This window comes from Zootoca vivipara, chromosome 1 (assembly GCF_963506605.1).
Source record: "Zootoca vivipara chromosome 1, rZooViv1.1, whole genome shotgun sequence".
NCBI classification, from domain to species: domain Eukaryota; kingdom Metazoa; phylum Chordata; class Lepidosauria; order Squamata; family Lacertidae; genus Zootoca; species Zootoca vivipara.
This window is the reverse complement of record NC_083276.1, coordinates 67971220-67996179: the sequence shown is the minus strand read 5'-3', so window position 1 is coordinate 67996179 and position 24960 is coordinate 67971220. Positions and strand designations below refer to the sequence as shown.

General features: G+C 39.7%; 1 protein-coding gene across 4 annotated transcripts in view; it reads right to left on the bottom strand.

Moving 5' to 3' along the window:
* Nucleotides 1–24960, bottom strand: part of SBF2 (SET binding factor 2) — a 217628-nt gene that overhangs the window by 70336 nt on the left and 122332 nt on the right. For all 4 annotated transcript variants that reach the window (XM_035119334.2, XM_035119296.2, XM_035119305.2 and 1 more), the window contains 10 exons: nucleotides 16359–16491; nucleotides 14848–14956; nucleotides 13527–13640; nucleotides 12940–13017; nucleotides 11668–11781; nucleotides 10423–10551; nucleotides 8030–8128; nucleotides 5922–6126; nucleotides 4158–4267; nucleotides 1270–1419 (listed from right to left, as the gene is read on the bottom strand). In XM_035119334.2, coding sequence (XP_034975225.1) covers nucleotides 1270–1419; nucleotides 4158–4267; nucleotides 5922–6126; nucleotides 8030–8128; nucleotides 10423–10551; nucleotides 11668–11781; nucleotides 12940–13017; nucleotides 13527–13640; nucleotides 14848–14956; nucleotides 16359–16491 — 1241 coding nt within the window. The remainder of the gene's footprint in view (nucleotides 1–1269; nucleotides 1420–4157; nucleotides 4268–5921; nucleotides 6127–8029; nucleotides 8129–10422; nucleotides 10552–11667; nucleotides 11782–12939; nucleotides 13018–13526; nucleotides 13641–14847; nucleotides 14957–16358; nucleotides 16492–24960) is intronic.

Genomic DNA, 24960 nt, shown 5'->3' with positions numbered 1-24960 from the left:
GCTGGGAGCAGTCAGTAAGGGTGGATGGTGCTGCATACCTGGCCTCCCAGCTACCTACTGGGAGAGCGAGGGTTAAAGAGGTGGGGAGATCTGCATTGTGAGATGCACTGATGGAGACAATGTGGTGCTCCTGCTCATGGGCTCTCACAGTGCCAACTTCCCTTCATACTACATGTTATTCTATAACAATTTTAAGGAAATCAATAATGGTGCATATATCCTGTCACTTTTGGCATTTTTAATGAAATCCAATTCTAGTGTTTATTAGCTAACAGGAGCCTTTTTAGAATGATTCCTTGGAGAAGTAAATATGGAACATTTGATAGGTAAAATTTCATATGGATTTTTCTAGTTCCTGGCCACATCCTCAGACAGCCATGTATATTTTACAATTCATAAAGTAGCTGGCTTAGTTCAAACTTATTGGTTTAAAGTAGCCATTTTTAATTGCATAATATTTATTATCAATAGTTATCCCAATAGTGCAAATCCAAGAAAGCTTCATGAGATAACATTGCTTTTGAGTAGCAGACAATTGCACAGGGGAAGTTCTTTGGTTTTGTCATGAATAAGCTTGAAAAAGAAAATAACCCTGAAATCAAAATCATAAGCATTCTGGAAGAAAGCTCTTTTGTATAGAAAAATACTCATGGGTCAAAGAAAAACACAGCTATTAAAGTTTGTGAATAATTTGATTCAATTCTGCTAAATATTTTTGTATACTACCATAAATAACCCCCAAATTTTGTCCCTGCCATGAAATTCTCTTGCTCTTGAGTGATATAGACTTAGTGTAGTACCGTAACTTTTCCCCCAAAGCTACTTAAAAAACGAAACGAACTGATGCACTATTCATCACTTGTAATTTCTCATTCACTATCTAGTAGTAAGTACAGTGTAGAAAGCATTCAAATGCAATAAAACAAACAAACCAAATCAAAGCTTATGTGTTAGCAACAATCTGAAGTGTAAGACAAATGTTACCAAAGAAAAATGGAACCCTTGCTGTCTTCCAGGGAAAAGAAATGTTTCACATTTATAGTGCAAAAAAATGGTTAAGAGTGATGCTCAGACCCCAGGAGCAAAGTTTTGTAGGAAGAGGGAAGAATTCTAAAATATCACCCATGCTAATTATAAATTAACCACCACGGCAGTTATAACCAGCTAACAGGAAATACAGCAAAATATGCAATGCAATCTAGTACCTCACACACATGAACATTTGTATTCAGTAAATTACAAGTTGAAGCTAACAGCAATTTTAAGTACCTGCAAAGTACAGTTCATCATCCGTACAATGTAATCGAACTGCTGATGATCCAGTATAGCTCGATTTTGTTGAACATGGAGGCTTAGTTCCTGTGTCAAACATTGCCGTGCTGCTTTTCCTTTTAGGGCTCTCAGTGCAGCAGGCAGAGTCTATATAGAGAAAAATGTAACATGTATTAAAAAGGTAAAGGTAAAGGACCCCTAACAGTTAAGTCCAGTCACGAATGACTCTGGGGTTGCGGCGCTCATATCGCTTTACTGGCCGAGGGAGCCGGCGTTTGTCCGCAGACAGTTTTTCCGGGTCATGTGGCCAGCATGACTAAGCTGCTTCTGGCGAAACCAGAGCAGCACACAGAAATGCCGTTTAGCTTTCTGCCGGAGTGGTACCTATTTATCTACTTGCACTTAGATGTGCTTTCAAACTGCTAGGTTGGCGGGAGCTGAGACCAAGCAACAGGAGCTCACCCCGCCATTGGGATTCGAACCACCGACCTTCCGATCGGCAAGCCCTAGGCTCAGTGGTTTAGACCACAGCACATTTATAGGAAGCTATAAATGTATTACAATTGCACAAAGCATTACCGTAGTTTAATTGAATTCTTTATTAATATTTAGGTTATATGTAAATAAAGTAAAACAAATCAATAAAGTCAGGGATGTCCAACATGTCGATCGTGATCTACTGGTCGATCCCTGTGAGGCTTTGGTAGATTGTGGTCGATTGCCGGTCCCCTTCCGGCCCCGGCCCCTCTCCCTGCACTGGCCTCTATTGTTGCAGAAGGGAAGCCTGAGGGGAAGCCTGAGTTTCAAAACGGAGGCTTTTATGTTTTGTCAGCGATTGGAAGGTTAGTGGGTGCCTCTGTTCCTTCCCCCAAAAGTGTGCTTTTCTCCTCCCTAAAAAAGCTGAACAACTTTGAGCTGAAGCCCTAAAAAAAGCTCAATAACTTTGAGCTGAACTTTGAGCAGAAAATGGGGGTAGATCACCGCCAGATTTTAAATTTGAAAGTAGATCGCAGTGTCTCTGGAGTTGGCCACCCCTGATCTAAACGATCAACATCTAAACTAGTGACAGGTTTAAACTCTCCCAGATTTTCATATACAGTGGAACCTTGGTTCTCGAATGGCTTAGTTGATGAACAAATCGGCTCCGGGACACCGAAAACCCGGAAGTCAGGGTTCCGGTTTTTTAACATTTTTCAGAAGCCAAATGTCTGATGCGGCTTCCGCTTGAGTGCAGGAAGCCCATGCAGTCAATCAGAAGCCGTGCCTTGGTTTTCGAACGTTTTGGAAGTCGAACGGACTTCTGGAATGGATTACATTTGAGAACCAAGGTACCACTGTATTCCCATTTCCTAACCAAACAACATTTTTGTGCTAAATTATAAAACTGAATGAAATGTGGGGGCTTAAGAGAAGGAACTTCTTGGTTGTGGTCTCAAAAGTTAAGGAGTATGCAACATACTGAGACATGGCAGTGCTCAGTCTTGTAGGCTTTAATGAATGTGTGAAAAGCACTGCTCTTTCCACAGACTTTAGAGATGTTGTATAAGTGGTCATATGACTGAGGGTGGAATTCAACATTGTGCTAGGGAGATCATTCTTCATCACAAGCATTTCTGCTTGCCCAATGGAATGATTTCCCATCTGTTTCCCTCATGCACTCTGTCAGAGAAGGCTGTGGCTACTCATGAGTAAAGACACTCCACTCTGTTTTTTCTTTCAGGTTTTTATTGTTTAAGCTATTTACAGTGCAGGAGTATCGGAAAACATGACTGCTCAGTCCGTATCAGAACCTCGCAATGGCTTCTTCCTGGTCTTCGCCCAGCATAAGAGCCTGGGAAGCCCAAAAGGCCGCCCCCTTGCCCTACGGGTGCTGGCACGCCTCAATTCAGGCGTCAGGGGAAACGGACGCCCTGTGTCCAATAGCTGTCTCAGCTCCCCCTCCCCTAGCTCTCCCTCAGAGTGGTGCAATGGCTCTGTAGCATACGAGAGCCCTCTGTCCACTCCACTCACTTCCTCATTCCTCTCCTCTGACTCGCTGCTCGTGCTGACGCTGGGTGAGGAGCTGGTGAAAATGATGGGTGGGGGCTCTCTGTAAGGAGACCCCCTGACACACTCTTTCTATAGTTTCTCCTGACCCTCTAGGGTAGATGTGGGTGTGGGTGTGGAGGGGGAAGGCCATTGAAAATAGCGCCAGTAGGAGCCCTTGTGCTGGCTTCCACTAGTAGAGTGGGTTAATTGATCCAGCCCTTAGTTCTTTAGGACACTGAGTTATTTGTATTAATAAAATAAGGGCAATATCCAAAGATGCCTGCCTACTTCCACAACAAAAATCTATTTGCACAACAGTATTTCCTATTTCTCTTCTCCTTGTTCCAACCCTTCACACCTTCAAAGTCTGTCTTCAGCTTTGAAATAAGGGAACAAACCAACCTGAAGCTGGAGACAGACTTAAGAGGGTCTGGAACGGGGAGAAGAGAAACAGGAAATACTGTTTGGACCTGATTGTTCACTGGGTGGAAAAGGAGATAAACTACTTTACCTCATGCATAGAGAAGAGTGACTTCTCTATGCATGAGGTAAAGAAAAACAGGGAAGGGGGCGGGGGAGATTCCATGCACAGAAACGTAACAGAGAAGGGACAAACAAGAGGGTCAGGTAAGATTCCAATTTTAATTTAGAGTAGAAAGGAATCCACATATTCACATGCACTGCCTCCACCCTAACAGGTACCTCAATCACTTTCAATCGGATACTTGATGAAGAGGACAATGAATAAATGAAAAAGGACTACAATCTGGCAGGAGTAGTAAAGAGGTCAATCACTTAACATGTATGAGTTTAACTTGGAAGTACTCCTCAAATAGTTTAGCAGAATTTTTTATTACCTTTTCAGTCTCCAAAATTTTATTTTCAAATATAAAAGAGATGCAGTTTCTAACAACTTCCAGCCTTTGTGCACTGTTGAAAACCGTACTTGACTTTTCTACTATGGAAACTAACAAAGAAAGAAGTAGAAACATATGTGAAACAATTTATTGTAAAAACCATCACTAAAGAGCTATGGCATTAGAAACATTCCTAGAATAACTCCTAGGGTATATTTGTTTTATTTTGCTACATTTGTCCTCATTAAATGCGCAGGAGAACACAACCCTATTAATGCACAGTCATGTCTATCATATTGATACGTGGGCAGACTTGAGTGACATTTTTTCCCCAAAGAGGAAAACTGTGCAAGCATGTCAGAATTTAAAAGCCATATGAATTTGGCAGGGAATATCCAGGAGCAAGAACAAGCAGGAATCTGGCATTTTTGATGATCAATTTCCCCTGCAAACCCCTTGTGAATTATAGGTTATACTCCCTTTACGGAAGTGAGATACCTGGGATTCCAGCAGTGAAGAATTAAAAGGAAGATGGGGGCCAAGCCAGGGCAAATAATGAGGAATGCCATTGGCTTTTTGAAAACAATGGAACCCTGGGGATTCCCCTAGCAGAGCAAACTGTGTCTTACTGTTAGAAATCTGGCATGACACATGGCCCCAAATGAATATCTCAGGGCCCATGCCAAAGTAGGCACCCTTATTTCAACCACCGTATTACCCAAATTGTCAAGAAGGCAGTCCTCAACTGTTGAAAATAGTCCAATATGTGGTAATGACTCGTTAGTTAATGCACTGATGCTGGTAAGGCCAAATATAAAATACGGCTGGCTAATTGGTACAGTGGAACCTCGGTTTATGAACACCTCGGTTTATGAATTTTCGGTTTATGAACGCCGCGGACCCATCTGGAACGGATTAATTCACTTTCCATTACTTTTAATGGGAAAGTTCGCTTCAGTTTATGAACGCTTCAGTTTATGAACAGACTTCCGGAACCAATTACACCCATGTTTCAGTTTATGAACGCTTCAGTTTAAGTACTTCGCGGACCCGTCTGGAACGGATTAATCCACTTTCCATTACTTTCAATGGAAAAGTTTGCTTCAGTTTATGAACGGTTACTCCGCGGACCGTTTGGAACGGATTAATCCACTTTCCATTACTTTCAATGGGAAAGTTCGCTTCAGTTTATGAACGCTTCAGTTTATGAACAGACTTCCGGAACCAATTGTGTTCATAAACCGAGGTACCACTGTATAGCTATTATGGCAGTGGGGAATGCATTAACAATGCAGAACCCTGCACACATATGATGGGCTATGTAGCGAATACTTCCGTGCTTTTGGAAGACAATCTTACTCAGCTACGAGTGATTGCCAAAAAAGAAGAAGCAGCTTTAATAGAATAACTGTCAACTCTTGTACATTGGGTGGGAGGATCTAAGCACCTCAGAGGAGGGTAGGACACAGATATATTCAACAAACTAATATGAACACAGAAATATTTATTTTGATACCACAGAGCACATTTATCTACTTTCTTAAAACTGCTACTTCCCATCACATCAAAATATATTCCACAACTATAAGAACTCATAGATACCTAAAGATAGGACTACTGATAATGGCTAAAGTGTTACTCCCTTCTTAACTGTGAAACCCACATCACTGTGAATCAATGTGGGAAAAAGTATGAAAATATCCACATTTATCCAGTCAGGAGAAATTGTTATAGCAGAATTCAACATAGGGTGGCTTCTCTTACCGACAGGTGGGCCAGCAGGAACAACACATTTCCTTTCCACACGAGAAGCAGGTGGTGCACTTTGGTTCTTAACCAAACTTTCCTGGATTAGATCCTGAACCTGATTCTCATTAATCTTGGGGAAAGGAAGTATATGAACTCTCAGATGAGATCCTTCCGTAGGTCGTGGAACTTTCTGGAATGCCATGTGAGGATTTGGATTCTCCTGAATTTTAAAAAAACCACTACTTGAATTAAGGTATTCAGTACTTTCCATCAATATTTTATAACAATACAGAGTATCATCCTGGTATCTAGACCAATAAAAGATTTATTTGACATTATTTCACTTAGCAAAAGGGTGGAAGTGATTACGTAACCCTAAGAGGAGTATCAAGCACTAGTAAAAACTTAAGCATGTTTGCTTTAAGCATATGCATAACAAAATAAATAAATGAAAGTGCTCCATTTGAATGTGCTTCACTTTGGATTGAGCCCAAAGCATTATTTTGTGTTTCACAAACACCGTTTGTAGCTTATTGGAAAGTAATAAAACTTTATGCACTGTCTTCTGTGTAGAATTTTAAAATGACTAATGCTCCATCACAAATTCATGTAACTGTAATTTTTCAATGTTCATTTTTATAAGATCAACCTTTAAAAACAAAAAAACAAAGTTGTAAGACAAGGCTAAGCTTGTATAATTCTGAAACTGAATAGATGTGCAATCCAATCCTCTTCCATACATGCAATTTCCCAAAATGATTAATACTAGTTCATAAAGCAAAAATTATACAATGTAAAAGTACTGTATGTACATTGTGTTTTTAGGCCGCAGTATATGAACTCTGGGGTAGTCCTATAATCTTTATGCTATAGCCAAACATTTCTATTCCCACTCCCTACAACTTTTATGTGGTTCACAACAATAACATAAATTCACACAAACTATTTTTATAACAGTGTTGATTTAAAATTTTAGTGCTAAAATACAATCACAACACATTGAACCCAAAACATCACATCAGCTGGGCATACAATAACACTTAACTGTTCTTTCAGACAGTGTTTATTTAAATTATAAGTGTCATTTCAAGCTTATTTACACAGAAAAGCTCTCACAGGGGATTTTAACCTCACCTCCTTTTTCACTTTTCCATGTGTGCTTGCAACAAATCTTTGACACACACTATCTCTACAATATTGTTTATACAGCCACTCATCTCACTTGTGCTTTTCCGTCATTTGATTTTGGCCTTAATTTAACACACTGCTTCTGTTTTAATTTTGTTTACATGAGTAATCTCATCAAAAGTGATTATGTAAAGAAGTCATTCAGTCTCACACTAAAACATCACTTTCCCCCAAAAAAGCATAATAATTAAACCCATAGGGACATGGGATGGCCTTTCTGAGGCTGTGCCCAGACATCTTCTCCCTCTCTCAGATTTTAATCACAAATGGCACAATTCCAGCTATCAGCAAATCGGGGTATGGTAGAAAAGATGGTGTTAATGAAAGTTTAATCCATTTTCCATTATTGGGAACCCAGAGCTTGACAAAAATAATAATGAGCCTTTGTCTCCTCAACATACACACACCCTGGCTGAAACATAAATGTAACAATAATGATATCCCACAGATCACAATACATCTGCTCCGTTGATAGACAGAACAACAATAGCTGCCATACTTTCAGTACTGAAGTAGTCCTAGGGTTGCTCAAAAATGGCATTGGTTCTGGTTAGTAAAGTCAAGCAGAAACTACAGTATTGTTCCAAGCAAGAAAGTAGAAGCCACAGACGCAAAAGTAAGGGGACTAGTTATCCTCTTACTTTATCTATATGGCTCCCATTTCCGGGCAAGGTTTTGGTTGTTGCGTAACTGACGCAACTTAAAAGTAAGTGGCATATTTCAACTAATATTAAGAAAAACTACCTTGAGTTAGATTCAGTGTAAATGGGTCTTCAAATGCAACAGCCATTGCAGTTAAGTTATGCAACTAAGTAACTATATATACAGCTTCAACATACATTCAAGGTTGATCCTATTTAAATTTCTACAGCTTCAATAATTTTAAGTGAAACATTATTCAGTGATATTATAGTATGTGAATGCTTTGTACTTACATTTTTGAACAGCTGGTCTGCAAGTTCTCTGACATGCTTTAACATTTTTGATGAATTGCTCTCCTCAGATTTAATTCTCTCTACTTCAAATGCTACCAACTTAAAGGGGGAAAAAGTTGTTAGTTGAAATTTTTAAAATTATTTTCAGGATCTAAAATAAAGTTTAGTAAAATGAAGACTTTGAGAAAGAGTCTTGCGGCCAAGGACCCCAAAGCAGAAGCTGCAACTGGCAGAAGACTGGCTCAGCCCCACTAGTTTACACAAAGAGAGGCTTGGTCAGGCTGAGTTGTCCATTTTGGACATTCATGAACCAGACTTTGAGCTTGACCTGGCACTCTTCAATCCAAGAAATGCATGCTACATTATATGGTACTTTTTATTGTTGTCCACTGAAACACCTTCTGCATGCACCTGCATTTTCCAGGATTCATATATGCTGGTTTATTGCCCAGACATTAATTTGAAACCAACACTCCTCCAATGAAAAGACAAGTCTGTCTCATCATATTGCATACATCATGCAGCATCTCTAACTTCACTTTTGCAGAAAAAGATTCCAGAAGTAGATTATATTTGATGAACTGTTTCTAATCTGGTAGTAAAATAATAATAATAATAATAATAATAATAATAATAATAATAATAATAATAATAATAAGGTAAAGGACCCCTGACAGTTAAGTCCAGTCGCGAACGACTCTGGGGTTGCAGTGCTCATCTTGCTTTACTGGCTGAGGGAGCCGACGTTTGTCCACAGTTTTTGCGGGTCATGTGGCCAGCATGACTAAGCCGCTTCTGGCAAAACCAGAGCAGTGCACGTAAACGCCGTTTACCTTCCTGCCAGAGCGGTACATATTTATCTACTTGCACTTTGACATGCTTTCGAACTGCTAGGTTGGCAGGAGCTGGGGCTGAACAATGGGAGCTCACCCCGTTGTGGGGATTCGAACCACCGACCTTCCAATCGGCAAGCCCAAGGCTCAGTGCTTTAGACCACAGTGCCACCCGTGTCTGGTAATATAGTTCTTTAAAATAATATTGACAACTGTCAATTTATATAGCACATTTAATATGCTAAGCATTATTATTATTCATCAAATTTCTATACTGCCTTTCATCCGAGGATCACAGGGCAGTTTAGAATATAAAAACACAAAAATACAGAACACAGTAACAAACAAAAATGAAAATCGCCCCCCCCCCCTCAGTTGAAAGGCCATAAATTGTTTAGTTAGTCAAAGGCCTAGGGGGAGAGGAATATTTTTGCTTGACACTTTACTATATGAGCCTTCCTGAGGAAAGTATTCCACAAGCAGGGAGTCACCACAGAAAAGGTCCGCTCTTGTGTTGCCACCCTTCAGACTTCAGAAGATGATTGCAGGGTGTGGGTCGGTTCAATATGCAGTTCATGTTTGAAAATACATGCTATATTGTTACGGGAATGTTTTGTCAAAATCTGTTAGTTTTTGTGTGTGTTGTATTCAGCATTCAGAAGTGTACACAGCAAATCAACAAAACAAACTGATTGCAAGGGAGCATAGAAACACTGTAAATAAATAAACATGATTCCCCAGTAATTCATTATTCTTTTTTATAAATTCTAAAATTTATGGCACTAGTCATGCCAGTTATGAAAACCCAACTGTTTTATTTTAAAAGCAATATTTTACCATTCCCATTTGTCCTCTGCATTAACAAACCCCCATAAATGTCATACAGAAAGATTTGTAGGAGTATGTAAAACCATGTTATAATATTGCCATACTCTTAATATTTTTTTAAAGATTCTAAACTGTCCGTAGCATGCAGTAGTCCCTTTTTATTTATTATGGCAGTGGTTGCAATATGTTCTCATGCATTCATTATGCCCGTGAATATTCCCATTGGTTCCACACCTTTTTTTAAAAAAGAACTTAAAATCATTTTCTTTAAAAAAAAACAAATTTATTCAGCAGAAAAAAATCCCAATTGTTCCAGTGAAATTATGTGCAGGAAAAAATGTAATGACTATACAAAAGGAGTGCTGCAGAGGCAATTCACTGCAGTATTTTTCACAATGGTATATTTCATAATGGGGACCCAGTGTGGTGTAGTGGTTAGAGCACTGGAACTTGGGAGACTAGGGTTCAAATCCACACTCTGCCATGAACCTCATTGGGTGACCTTGGGCTAGTCACTGCCCAGCCTACCTGACAGGATTGCTGTGGGGATAAAAAATGGAGGGGGAGGGGAGAACCATGTATGCCATTTTCCTCATTGGAGGAAAGGTGGGATATAAATGTAATACACAAATAACATGACAAAAACATTATTTTTATGACAGAAAAATTGTTACATAAATTTAAGTATGAATATTTTCTCTCACTCTCATATTTCTTTTAAAATGTTTCTACCTCATCAAAGAGATCACAGGATCTGTATGGAGGACCTCTCTCTGACACAAAACCAGCAAATGCCATTCCATTCAGAATTTTGGTAAGAAAATCATTCTCAATCAAGCCTCTCTGGCCCAAAAAGGCTGCCTGCGGAAACAAGTAAATGTTAACCATGTAAACACATTTTTTCATATCATTGTACTAAAGATTCAAAACAAACAAACAAACAAACAAAAAAGATGGTTGTAATAGAAAGTAAGATACAAAAGCAAAGAATGAGCACCTAACACTTTTTATAAAACCAAACAGTGAACTTGCATAGCATCAAGGTTACTGTAAACAGAAAATTTTCCATCAACACACACACATTCTCATTCCAAATATGTTTGGAATGCATTCAGAACTCTGTTTTCTTTCAGCAAGCAAAATTATGCAAGGTAAGATGTAAAATAGTTACATATTAAATGCATTTAACAGCTGTGGGGTAAAAAACAATAAATAAAGCAAAATTAGGTGACGATACAAACATGAGCATTTTCAATCTTGATTCTCACTTAATCCATTGGGATATGGTACTGTTTGAGGGTTTTTTGGGCCACCTAAAATGATGCCCCCTTCCCCTTCTTCTAGGGCAGTGGAGTATGCAACAGGACAAATGAAGATGGAATGCTGGGTGGGGCAGACTTCTGCTATAGAAGGCCACAAAAAGTCTGTTGGAAAAACAACTTAGCAGATGAGTTTTGCTTCATGCTCAATGTCCAGTTAAGGTCACCCCCCCCAATGGTCAAATAGGCTAAGAAATGCTAGCTTGTTTATTCCTCCTTATTTTGGCTCACTTTCTGGAGCCATCTGGATTATTTTACAAAACTATTCATTGAATTGTGAATTAACATTTAATATGATCCACATCAGTCACTCATAATCTCTGCTAGTTGCACATTATTATCAACTGGATGGTGCATGTTAATGTGTTGGAGGTTATTTGACTGTTGCTTTAAAGAGCAAAGGGGTAGACAAAGTGATCACCATTTCATTTTTTTACTTTAATTGCTATCTGTAGGCTAAAGTATCATTGCAATTAACATTGGCATGCAGAAAAAACGTATCAGGATTCAGCAAACTGATCTACAGTGGAATATCAAACCACATCACTGACCTATGCAAGACAACTGCTGTACTAATCATTCTAAGACTTTTTAAGCTCTTAAAAACAAAAACAAATGCATGATCCTCTAGAAGCTGATAACTTGGCTTTGCTTTTACCTTGTGAAAGTTTATGACAGGTTCTGAATGAATCCTGATTAGCTGAAGACAAGATCTATATCCTTGGAAAAGCTGTGCAAATAACCGAAGAAAGACACCTCGCACTTCTTTATCCTGTGAAAAGACAAGCAAATTGAGTGGAACTATCTCCTCTTAAACACAAACTAGAGAAAAATGCTTCCTTTGTCTTTAGGCATAACATACCAAGGGGTGCAGCTGGTATGATTAAGTGTAAAAGTATAAAATCCTTTCATATGAATTCCAATGGCCCAATAAAAACAACAGCCAGAGTGTGACATCTTTGTGGTAAAGTTTAACATCTAAAGTACATTTTAGAGAGACCTTTCATTAGGTCTTGAACGGTGCAAGATTTATCTTTCAGTAAGGAATAAAAAATTTCCAAGCATAGCCTAAACCAGAATTTAACCTATTACTACTTCTGGACAGTTTCTTGCCAGAATGGATGGCATCACAAAGAGTAATACCAACAATGCCTGGACTTTGTTACTCATACCTCCTGAGGTATTAAATCTACCTGACATTTAAGGATAAGGAAACATGATGATTCCAATCAGTCTCCTGAGCCCTGCCTTGTTCTCTGATTCTCCTGCTTCATCCCTTGCACATCAAGAAAGTAAGTGGTACCCAACCAGGTGGGAAGTCCAGAGTATCTGTATGAGCAGCAGTTTGGCTGCCAGAAGGACCTATCATCAGTAATCTACTCAGGAAGAAAAAGAAGAGCACAAATCTGCATGTTGAGATTCCTACATTGCAGGGGGTTGGACTAGATGGCTCTCGTGGTCCCTTCTGACTCTATCATTCTTTTATTCTTATTAGTTTTCCATTAAAAATGCAGTATTGTGTGTAAGTGGTATTCTGAATTTGCATTAGTGCTAAATGTCAACGATAAAAAGTACAATGTAGGCTTACATCAGAGGACACTGATGAGGTACTGTATAACCTCATAAACCAGTATAAAGATATTTAATACTAGTCCTATGTAGAGTAAACCCACTGAAATTAATTGGTATGAGGGCCATTAATTTCAATGTGTCTACTGTGAGTAGAACTTGGTTGGATACAATGCCTTGTCAGACAGTGCCCTTCAATTCAGCAGCAATTGTAAAAAACAACAACAACCTTAAAATGAAATAATGGAAAAATGTAATAATTATAAAGTATTTATGAAGAATACAGTCAAAGGAAAACCTTCATTTCAGGAAAAGGATTATTTTTTCTGTTTATTACAAAGCTAGAAATACTGGATCTTACCAACATTTTGGAATGTGACAGAGCTGTTCGAGGAGGAGGAAATGCATAATCTGCTGTTTCCAAATCTGGATGTAAAACCTACAATTTTAAAGAACAAAAATTCAAAGGAAGCACTATGTTGGCAACATTTTCCTAAGTTTATTTTTCTTAATATAGACCCTTCCACAAACATATTTCATATTAAGTCCGACAGCAAAGGCTTGCATCCCATTTAGATCCTTACCTCCCCCCTCCTAAGAGACTGAACAGACAAAAGCCCTGACTCTAGAAAAAAATCAAGCAATGACCAGTAAGAAAATAATTATAGCTCAACAATAAAGCAACTCTCAACAATAAAGCAACTACTGGTCTTTTAAGTCTGTAAAGGGGGAAACAGGACAGACAGAGTTGAAGATGTATGTAACAAGGGGTATAAAACAAATAAATGTTTCCTTTACAATTTCCCGGTGATTCTTGCTTTGTTTTTATGCTTGGTCTATGTTGGTCTAGCATATTAGTATGAAATATTTGCCTCTTTATGTTATTTGGTAACAAACTGAGAAAACAAAAGTGGTGCATTAAAGGGTAATATTGGAAATTAGACTTACTAGAGAGAGGGCAGTTTGAGTCTGGTGGAGTAGTGGTTCGGGGAGCTGGGAGAGATGAATACATTCGGGAATTTTAATTGTACCACCATCCAGATCTGCTATAATTACATCTAACTGAAAGACAATGGCAAATGAATGAAAATGTTATATGAACACAATGGAAATATTTTTTAAAAAAACAGCAGAAAAATCTCATGGGATGCCTCTTGACAACTGTGTTGTGACCTCTGGTTCTGACTCCCTATTTCAGGGGATGAGGTTGTGAATTCACAAAGAGCATCAGCAGGTGAGAGGGAACTACACTGAAAACATCCTAGACATCCCCACATCCATGGAAGCCCAGGTGTAAGAGAAGCCTGTTTTGCCAGCAACTCTTAGGCTGCTTTCAGATGACACCAGCCCAGAAATCTGTTGCAATGAAGTCAATGACTGTAAAAGCATGCTAGGCCCTTTTAACTGAAGAAGCTTTGCTACATCGGGTGGGGTGGGGAATAGTCACAGAGCTAGAGCTCTACTGAAGGCTCACTGTGGGTTTAGCTTGCTGTTGAAGCAACATAGTTTGAGCTTCCTCCTCTGATGCTTCAGCCAGAGGTGCACATGGAGCTATCCAGGGTGCTAACTTGCTTTGTCTGACCTTGCATTGTTGGAACCTTAACTTGGCTTGGCTTAACTTTGCCTCATTGGAACCTGAAACTTGCTTTGCTGAAACCTGAACCCATGCCTAACTCACTCCTGCTTGGACCTGTACCTAGAGTGAATGAGAACACCACCTGTAACAAACCACAGTTTTGATGATGTATTAGAAGCAAAATATGGAAACCTGTATCCTTATAAACAGTGCACTACTAGGGGCACAGTTGAAGTGTTAATATTGAATAGAATTGCAGCATGTACTCAGCAGATTGATTAGACCAACTAAAACATTATTATTGACAGACATGTTTCTAATAAAGCAGGCAGCAGATAAAAATGTTAAGTATTTATCATTTCCTTTTCTCTGTTTCACAGGAGGGAAAGGATCTACCAAGATGTTGTGTACTGCAACAAATAAATATGTGCATCATTTAAAAAATGGATGATGGATAAATTTTAAATAGTAACCCATCCTTTGTTTTCTTCTATTTTGTATTTGCATACATTTCTGTTTGTTTATGGGATGACTAACAATACATTAAAAACCATTTTATGTCATTAATTTGCTTTATCCACTTGCTTGTTAAAAGTTCTTTTTATTATGAAGATGATCTACCCAAATTTTATGCTCAATAATTTCTCTGTATGGTAACAATAGCAGGGATAAAACTTGGTTGAATATACTCACAAGTTCATGAATCTCATTACGGAAGACAGAATGCACACCAATAATAAAGGGTGTGGGTGAGCTGAGAACTTCAAGCAGCTGCGCAGGGAGAATTGGAATGTATGGGTAACTGGGGGGGAAAGTGAATGAAAAAACTGTAGTGAGTTGTTGAACATAACATATTACATGAAGTAGCTTTCTTATACTTACCATTTCCCATATATAAGCCTTTTTTAAATTTAAAAAAATCACACACTATTTGCATTATAGCAGCAAATGCACATTTATCTACAGAATCACTTGACTCAACCATTTAAAAATTACTTCCTACCCCAACACAATATTATTTATCCATGAGTTACAGATAGAAAAATCTGATTTTCAGATTATCAATATTTAGATGGCAAGTATTCATTTAAAATGACTGTCAGTTCACTAGTTAAATCTGTCAATCCTATGTAAATATATTTTAAACAGTTATGGAATATAAAATTTATTTCAATAACGTACAGTCTACTAATGTGAAAATTAAAAATACAAACCATGCAAATAATTTATGCTCATTTAAGCAGGAGGAATTCTGAATATCTCTTAATGGCAATAAGTTGTACCGGTACCTAGACAAAGTTCATGGCCTTCATAAGTATTAGTTATCACCCACAGCCACCAATCTAGGATGTTGCTAATGCATGCTGTGGGCATCCCAGCTATGAATGCTGTTACGCACAAATAATAAAATCTGATAAAGTTGCATCTGATAAAGTGGACTGTAGTCCATGAGGGTTAAGTTGTAATAAATTCTGTGAGCCTTCAAGAGTGCAATGAGGTTGTTTTTGCTGCAGCTGACTAACAGAGCTACCCCTTTGGAAACACAGTATTAGTGTAACACCTACATACTAACCATGATAGTGTCTGTCCACTTCAGATAGATCTGAATAGATTTAAAATAACAGATTTAAAATAAGACCAACCCTTCCTGGAACTGGGAGGCAGAGAGAGACAACCAGTGAAAGCTGAAATATGTTTAAGCATCTTCAGCACACCAAGTTTCCCCTAATGTGCTAAGGTCTACATTGGCTTTAAACCAGATTACATGAGAATCTAATATAAGCTTGTATTTCTGGAGTTTGAAATCTTAGAAATTTTGAGTATTACATTCTTTAAAAACTTTTGCTAATTCTGGCTTTTGACTGCAAAATATAATGCATTTTACTGGTTTCCATATAAGAAAACATATGAATACAACCTGATACAGCTACCAACCTCTTTTGAACAATATATTTGAAAATATGTTTTTCAATCAGGATTCTAATTTTGAATTTCTAAATATCAGTTCTGATGCTAACTCTTAGATGAGAATAGATCTCAAAGCTTTGAAATGTATTAAAAAGAAATAAGTTGAATGAGTTGCATGAAATAACATAATCTTCTGTAAAAATGTCTAATATCTAATTTGAGGGAATCCATGTGAAAAACTCACACCAATATGGATTTGGTGTTCCTCAATGCCATGAGTTGCACAAAGAACTTACCTATATTTGAGAGGAAACATTAAAGATTCAAGTGCTCTACTGGCATCGCTCAGTCTTTGGAAACTTGCAGAATGAAAGAGGACCTTATTTTCTGTAAGAACTGCGCAGAACAGACTCAGCACATTTTGAATTCCTTTATAAAAAAACACAAACAAATTTTAGAAGATAGAAATGCACTGCCAAATAAAAGTTAAAATGAAGTAACTAACATTTTTGGAGTCACTTTAGGAAAATCTGTGGTAAGAATATAATGTGCTACATCTTGGGGATTTTCTCTTTTCCATGACACTCAAGTTTTGTTTGTTTGCTTCTTTTATTTTAAGGCTGGCCCGCTCCTCTATGATTATTTCCCTATGGTTGGAATATTTTGTGTTAGATCTCTTTCAGGATATTTGATCCTATTTTCCTAACAGTGTTCAATAGTGACCTAAAATGGCATTTTGTACAAGTATTTGCGCTTCAAGAGCCAGGCAAGTGGTTAACTTATCAACCAAGCTTAATGTATCAACCTTTACATAACGAGTCTCTGAATACATTAGGTTGTTGTTGTCAGTGGAAGAATAGAAAATGTCTACTAGACATTTGGTATCTGAAGAAGTGTGCATGCACACGAAAGCTCATACCAAAATAAAAACTTAGTTGGTCTTTAAGGTGCTACTGAAGGAATTTTTTTATTTTGTCTACTAGAAGTTATCTGTAAAGTATAAACTGAAAGTTGTAAGTCTGAACAGAAGCCAACACAGGTTATGCAAGCGACTGTAAAAGATTAGCTGGCTGTAAAATCTAAACAATTCTCGCATTAATTAAGTTAACGAATCAAATGCTACTAAAAAAAAGACAGACAATAACTTATTCCAGATATAAATGGTATACAAATGCAGTGTCTAAACATTTTAATGCCCTGGGGCCAGCCCTACTATTTGCCAAAGGGAGGCAATGATCTCAAGCAGCAGCTTGTTTTAGGAACCTCGCTCAGTCATTCCTCCTAAGTCTGCCCCCCCCCCCCAATTCTACTCTGCTGCAGATTGGAGCTATGTGTGCTACAGGCCTGTCATTCACCCTCTAAACTAGCCAGCTGCACCAGAGGACATTATTCCATTGTTAGCCTTGAAGTAAGTTTCAATTGTCAGAACAGTCTGCTGCTGCACAGGAGGGTGGGTGGGGAGGAGAAACACATATTGTCCTTTGCCTCGGGCAGCAAAATGTTTTGGGCCTGCCCTGTTAAAGAATGTACTACTACGTTATGTGCTAGATTTGTTTTATTTTTAGAAATTGCAAGTTGTGGTGAGAGGGAAGTGCATAACTTGCAACATGTGGTAGCTGTTAGGTGTCATCATATTTGGAAACACTTCCTCGACAATGGAATGAAGACATTTTATGTGGGATTATTGGTTTGTTGTTCTTATTTTTACTATGTATTTTGTGGTTTTATATATTGTGAACCGCCCTAAGATATGCGGAATGGGGGGGTGGTATACAAATTTAATAACTTACTAAATAAATAAATAAAGTCACATTAGTTTTTGCAATAACGTGCTTAGGTCTTAAGTGTCAGTGACCTTTTAATAATACATTTATAGATTAAAATGCTTACAAGTACCACAATGCTATGGCTTGGTATTCAGACTTTATTCCCACTGGCAAGAGCATCACTAGAGAGGAATTCCACCCAGGTGATACTCCTGATATTAGAAGAGGGGAGACAATTTCTGCATATTCCACCCTCCCCCTACAGTGCCTTCAACTTTAAGGGGTCTAAATTTGGAGAGAGAAATTCTGCTCTTGGATGCACATCCTTGTGATTATTTGATCCTTCAGGTAGTGCAAATGAGTCAGTGCATTTAGCTGTTAAGCAGAAGGTTGGTGGTTTGAGCCAGCTGTGGGCAGGATTCCTGCATTGCAGGGGGTTGAAGTAGATGGCCTTCGTGGTCCTTTCCAACTCTGCAATCTTATAATTCTATGAAGAGAATTTCCCCACTGTCCCCCATCATTGAAACTGTAAATGCGCAGTAAGTCACCCACACAGCCTAAAACAACTGGGCTTGAGGAAAGCTAAATGCCTTACATGGGGGCAGCTTCTATCTTCTTGGGACCCCAGGCTAAACAGAAGCAGCTGACTTGTCAGTCAGCTTGTCAGTCCTCACTGGCTGAGGACCTCTGCCTACATTCTCTACTAGAGCTGATACTGTCAGCATGATGGCAACATGGCTTCTCAAGCCCCCTAGGATCCCCGCTGTGTGACAGGCGGGATGGGGGGGAAGCGCAGGATCTTTCCTCCGCTTCCCCCCATCCCGCCCGACACATCGGGGATCGGCAGGCACTGCTTGGGGAAGGCAGGCAGGCAGGCGACAACAGCCCGGGTAAGCTCCGGGGCTGTTGCCATCTCCCTGCCTGCTTCCCCGAGCTGAAGCCCCCGGGGGACGGAGCCAAATTGCGGCGCGGGGTGTGTGTGTGTTCGCCGTTTGCCTTCCCCAAGCTAAGGGGGAGGCAAACGGCGAAAAGCCCCAGCCACGCTGCAATTCCTTTCCTTTTTCCCGCTGCTGCCAAGCCAGTCCCCAAGCCGAAGTATGGCGCGGTGGGGTTTTTCGCCATTTGCCTCCCCCTTAGCTCAGGGTTAGGGTTCAGCTCCGTCCCCCAGGCGCTTCAGCTCGGGGAAGCAGGCAGGGAGATGGCAACAGCCCGGGAAGCTGCGGGCTGTTGCCGTCTCCCTGCCTGCTTCCCCGAGCCGTAGCGCATCGGGGGACAGAGCCAAAGATCGGCGGGCGCTGTTTGACAAGCCCCGCAAGCAGCGCCCGCCGATCTTCGTCTGACAGGTGGGGCAGGGGGAAGGCGGAGGAACGATCCTCTGCTTTCCCCCCACCCCTGCCTGTCACACAACACAGATCCGAAGATCGGTGGGCGCTGTTTGCCGGGGTTGACAAGCTCCGGCAAGCAACGCCCTCCGATCTTCGTGTGACAGGCGGTGGGGAAGGCAGGCAGGCAAGAGAGCAAGCGCCTGCCTGCCTGCCTGCCCCACCGCCAGTCCCCTGGAACCCATAGGAACGCATTGATTAAGTTTCAATGCATTCCTGTGGGAAACCGGGACTCGCTAGACGAAAAATTCGTTACACGAATTGACCCGTGGAACGTATTAATTCCATCTAGCGAGGCACCACTGTACCAAGCTGCCATAGCTGTGGCAAATTCTTGCTCTTTACCAGTAGAACTAGCTGGCTAAATCTTCTGGCTCTCAAACAGGTTGCAGTTCTCCAGGTGGAGGTGTAGCAAAACTGCTGAGGAGCCTACTCTAAATGTGAGTAGAACTAACTAAATCAATGGCATGCACAAACTTTCAGATTCAGTCATTCCTTAATTTTCTTTCTAGAGATTTTACAGCTCATAAGGCAGGCTCATGATATTCTGCAAGTAGCTTCCTCTGTAACTCAAAACTGCAGTTGGGGTGAGTAAGCATTTTTCTACCTGCAGGAATTTGTTCTTGGAAACAAGTAAATATGTTCCATAAGTTTTTCATTTAAACTAATGAAGGACTTGAGTATATGATTTCAGCTGTACAAGATCTGGAGTTCATCAATTCCGCCTTCCTCACTTGGTGACATTGCAAAAAAAACCAAAAACTACACACTCAACATGTAACTATTTAGAAGCCAACATTTTACAGAGTTCAAAGACGACAGAGTATGTGAATGCCAAACAATCCCTACAACACTACACATTTTTAAAAAAGAAAGCATATATTGAAATACTGAATGTCTGCTGATCACTAGTATAACTTCCTTTATTTTCTACATAAATAAATGCATCATGCAAATTTTGACAGTTTCTTTGCTTTTGACAGAACTTTTACAATTACCAAATATTACAGCTTTTTGCATCCCTATAGATGAAACATATCCATGTATATACATCTTTGGTCAACAAGACATACAAATCATGCCCACCTCAGCTGCAGCTAACACCTACATGTATTCTGCCCAATACCCAACTGGCTGCTGCTTTAAAAGTAGGACTGTTAGACCGTGGGGTTTCTTGCTAGCAGAGCTTTTAAATCTGTGGTTGACCCAGATAAATTGGGACAGTTGGAGGGTAAAATAAATTGTATTTTATTTTTTAAATCAAAAAGCCTGCATAGAGGGTTATATATTCAGACAATTGGGATCAGTTTCACATACTTTGGATGCCAGATTGTGACTGGGTTGTTGTCCATGTAATTTAACTCTTCACTTCTGACCGCTGCTACAATGGTCTTTGAAAAATTACTTATGTTCAGATTATCTAAAGCCACTATTTTGGAAAGCGGTTTGTCTGTCCGTCTGCTCTCTATAGGTCTGGATGCCTCTTGAGATATCATTACCAAACTTGGCATGAGGATTCCTGAATTGGGGGTGGTGGTTTTCATCAACTTTGGAACATTGGCTGCCATTGAACCAAAAAGGTGGAAACACAACTTCGAAATAACTTTGCCCAATTTGGCGTGAAATGTGCAAACTATATCAATCTGCACACCTCTGAAGAAAATGTCTGTCAGTTTGATGTAACTTTGCCAAATTGGGTGTGACAGTTCCAAGTAGTGGCAATTCGGCTGGTTTTGAAAATATCATTGCTCAATTTGGCAAGACGGTTGCCAAGATGGAACCCTCTTTGTCTATAATTGGATGCTAGTTATCATGCAGAATCAAGACAGCAGACCAAACCTAATAAAACATTAGCATACCCACACTCAAACTGATTCAAGGCCAGGTCAGGCAGCCCTAAAACTCACAAATTACATTATCCACATAAAAATCACAATATTTTCTGGTTTCTTTGACTTTCCAGGCAGTGCAAGGCACTTCCTACTACTTACATATATAGTACTTGATAGTACATGGGAGTAGATGTTCTCCACCACAGTACACAACCAAAACAGATAAACTTCAGATTTTTTTTAAAAAAAACAAACCTTAGAAATGCATTTTTAAAAAATTAAGCCACAACTGATTTCATTAAAATCATGAATATAAACAACTTTATATTTTGGCAATTAAACAGTATAGACATTTTATTAAATAAAATAAATATAATTGGGTGTATTTTTATTTAGAGGTGTATATTTTGAGAGTAACAGTCTACATATGCCCAAGGGGCATATAAAGGCAGGCTTTATAAAAACAGTTTTCTAAGCTCTTGATGTTTGCAAAACAAAAAATACATGGGAGCTGATGACTGCAATCCTATACTCATCTACCCGGGTATAAGCCCTACTAAATCCAAAGGGGCTTTCTTCCAAGTAAACATGTATAAGATTGTCCTGTAAACTGAGCTACAGAATATATTCAAATATTCTGCATTTTTAAAGGAGCCTATATCTGCTATTGTAAGTCCTAAGAGCTAAATGTAATAACTGTTTACTTCTCTTCCTTCCTTAAACAAGTCAATGAAATAAACAAGCAAAAGGTCCTTTTCAGCTCCTGAATGATAACTTATTGCAACAGCAACTTCTGAAGACAGATCAGTGTTGCTTCCTGATGCTGGAAGGCAGAACTATATTTGTTGGTAACCTTGAACTTCAAGGTACATCCGTGACACTGACTAGCCAGGGCACAAACAGACTAGACAACACAAAAACATATCAACAATCTTTCTCATGTTGATTATTACAGATTAAGATTCCATAGTCAGGCATACATCCTGTTGAACATTATCCATATGCTGGAAAATTTTTGAACAGAGGTTTCCTGACTGACCTTCACTGTTTTCAAGTATTTGAAATGATATGTAATTTGCACTAAAATATCTGACTTCCTACTTTTAAAAAATGCAATCAATCAGCCTGCTTCCTGTTGTTCTTTTTAAGAAAATGATTTAAGAGACACGCATGCACACAACAGTGCATAGTTCATTGTTCAAACTATTACAATATTATTCTATGGTACAATGTTTCGGAAGTCTAAAAACATTGACTGTAAGATGCTTAAATAAAATGAGCAATTATAGACACTGGATTAGGGTATTTACCAAGATCAATAAATTCTCTAACCAATATGATGCAACAGGTTCCGGGCTCTTAGAATAAGTTATAATTAAAAGCTTAGCAAAAGAAATAATCTGTAACCTAGTGAGACTAATCCATAAAAATGGGTCAACAACTTCAAGAAAGCTTTTCTGAAAGATTATGGTGGTTGGCACAGCCCAGTACAGAAGTTGTAAAAGTTTTATAATGCAACATCTTAATAGGAATGGGAAACAGGCTTGATTAAGAGACAGTTTAAAGTGGAAGAGACATTTTGAAATATTATTCCAAGAAAACTGGTACATCTGCCTAGTAAACAGACAGTAATTTTAGGAAGTAGAAACAAACTCAAATGATATTAGTTCATTGTTTATTTTGGGTGCTTAATATAATACAAAGAATTTAATTACTCTCTAGATTTACTGAATTCAGCAATAATAACAATACTCAGTTCAAACCAGAAACTCAGCACTGCCCAGGACTCAGCAAAGGCCAAACATGTATGAACCCTGATATTCTAAATGAATAGGAGATAAATGTTAAAAATCAGGAACTGTCAGTACCTATATATTGGCAAAACAGACTTTATGTGAGCAGTAAACATAGAAAGGAGGTGGGCATTCTGAGTATTCTGGGGAGCGGGCTTCATCTTGCTTCAGGCCGAGGGAGCCAGCGTTTGTCCAGAGACACCTTTCCAGTTCATGTGGCCAGCATGACTAAACAGCTTCTGGTGTAACAGGACACTGCGTAAGTGCCAGAGCGCATGGAAATGCTGTTTACTTTCCCACCACAGTGGTACCTATTTATCTACTTGCACTGGTATGTTTTTGAACTGCTAGGTTGGCAGGAACTATTTTCCATGTCTTTTTTTTTCTTTTGCCTGGTGTAAAGTTATATATATAAAGTTTTGGGAAGAAACAGGGCAAAAACTATAAAATTATTTGGCCATCAGGTTACTTTGAAATAACTTAAAGTGAATAACTTAAAGTTATTAACCTGAAGGAGCATCTTCACCCCTATCATTCAGCCCAGACACTGAGGTCCAGCGCCGAAGGCCTTCTGGCGGTTCCCTCACTGCGAGAAGTGAGGTTGCAGGGAACCAGGCAGAGGGCCTTCTTGGCAGTGGCGCCCACCCTGTGGAACACCCTTCCATCAGATGTCAAGGAAATAAACAACTGACTTTTAGAAGACATCTGAAGGCAGCCCTGTTTAGGGAAGTTTTTTATGTTGAATGTTTTATTGTGTTTTTAATATTCTGTTGGGAGTCGCCAAGAGTGGCTGGGGAAACCCAGCCAGATGGGTGGGGTATTAACAACAACAACAACAACAACAACAACAACAACAACAACAACAACAACAACAACACAACTTCAGTTTAGAGATAATAATGTGAGAAAGTTAAAAATATAAAAATAACAGGCCCAGGAAGGGACGCAGGTGGCACTGTGGGTTAAACCACTGAGCCTAGGGCTTGCTGATCAGAAGGTTGGCAATTCAAATCCCTGTGACGGTACTTGTACTTGTCCTCCGCTCTTCCTCAGTAGCATGTTGGATGCCTTCCGACCTGAGGGGCTCATCTTCCAGCGTCATAACTTTTATATGCCTGTTGTCTTTGTCCATGGAGTTTTCTTGGCAGGGATACTGGAGTGGCTTGCCAGTTCCTTCTCCAGGTGGATCACGTTTAGTCAAAACTCTCCACTATGACCTGTCCATCTTGGGTGGCCCTGCATGGCATAGCTCATAGCTTCTCTGAGTTATTCAAGCCCCTTCGCCACGACAATGCATTGATCCATGAAGGAGATCTAAGGTTATTGCTAGGCATTTAAAGGACTCAGGGCACAGGATACGAATTTGCATACAGTAGGGACCCAGGTGGCACTGTGGGTTAAACCACTGAGCCTAGGGCTTGCTGATCAGAAGGTCAGTGGTTCGAATCCCTGTGACGGGGTGAGCTCCCGTTGCTCGGTCCCAGCTCCTGCCAACCTAGCAGTTCAAAAGCACATCAAAGTGCAAGTAGATAAATAGGAACCGCTACAGCGGGAAGGTAAACGGCGTTTCCATGTGCTGCTCTGGTTTGCCAGAAGCGCCTTTGTCATGCTGGCCACATGACCTGGAAGCTATACGCCGGCTCCCTCGGCCAATAATGCGAGATGAGTGCGCAACCCCAGAGTCGGTCACGACTGGACCTAATGGTCAGGGGTCCCTTTACCTTTACCTTTAGGACCCCACCCTATCTTATGACACTTCAATTATGGCTGTGATTTTTTTAACTGCTCCAAGCGGGAAGGTAAACGGCGTTTCTGTGCGCTGTTCTGGTTCGCCAGAAGCGGCTTTGTCATGCTGGCCACATGACCCGGAAGCTGTACACCGGCTCCCTCGGCCAATAACGCGAGATGAGCGCCGCAACCCCAGAGTCGGTCACGACTGGACCTAATGGTCAGGGGTCCATTTACCTTTAACAGGCCCAGGACAAATGCTGCAAAGTACTATTTAGACCCGTTTACATTCACAAATCCCTTTGAGTCATGGACGGATACAGAAGCAGCATACAAATACAATTGCTTTCAGTGTGCATTCACTAGTTTTTACATGGCTTCTCTGTGTCCCCACCTT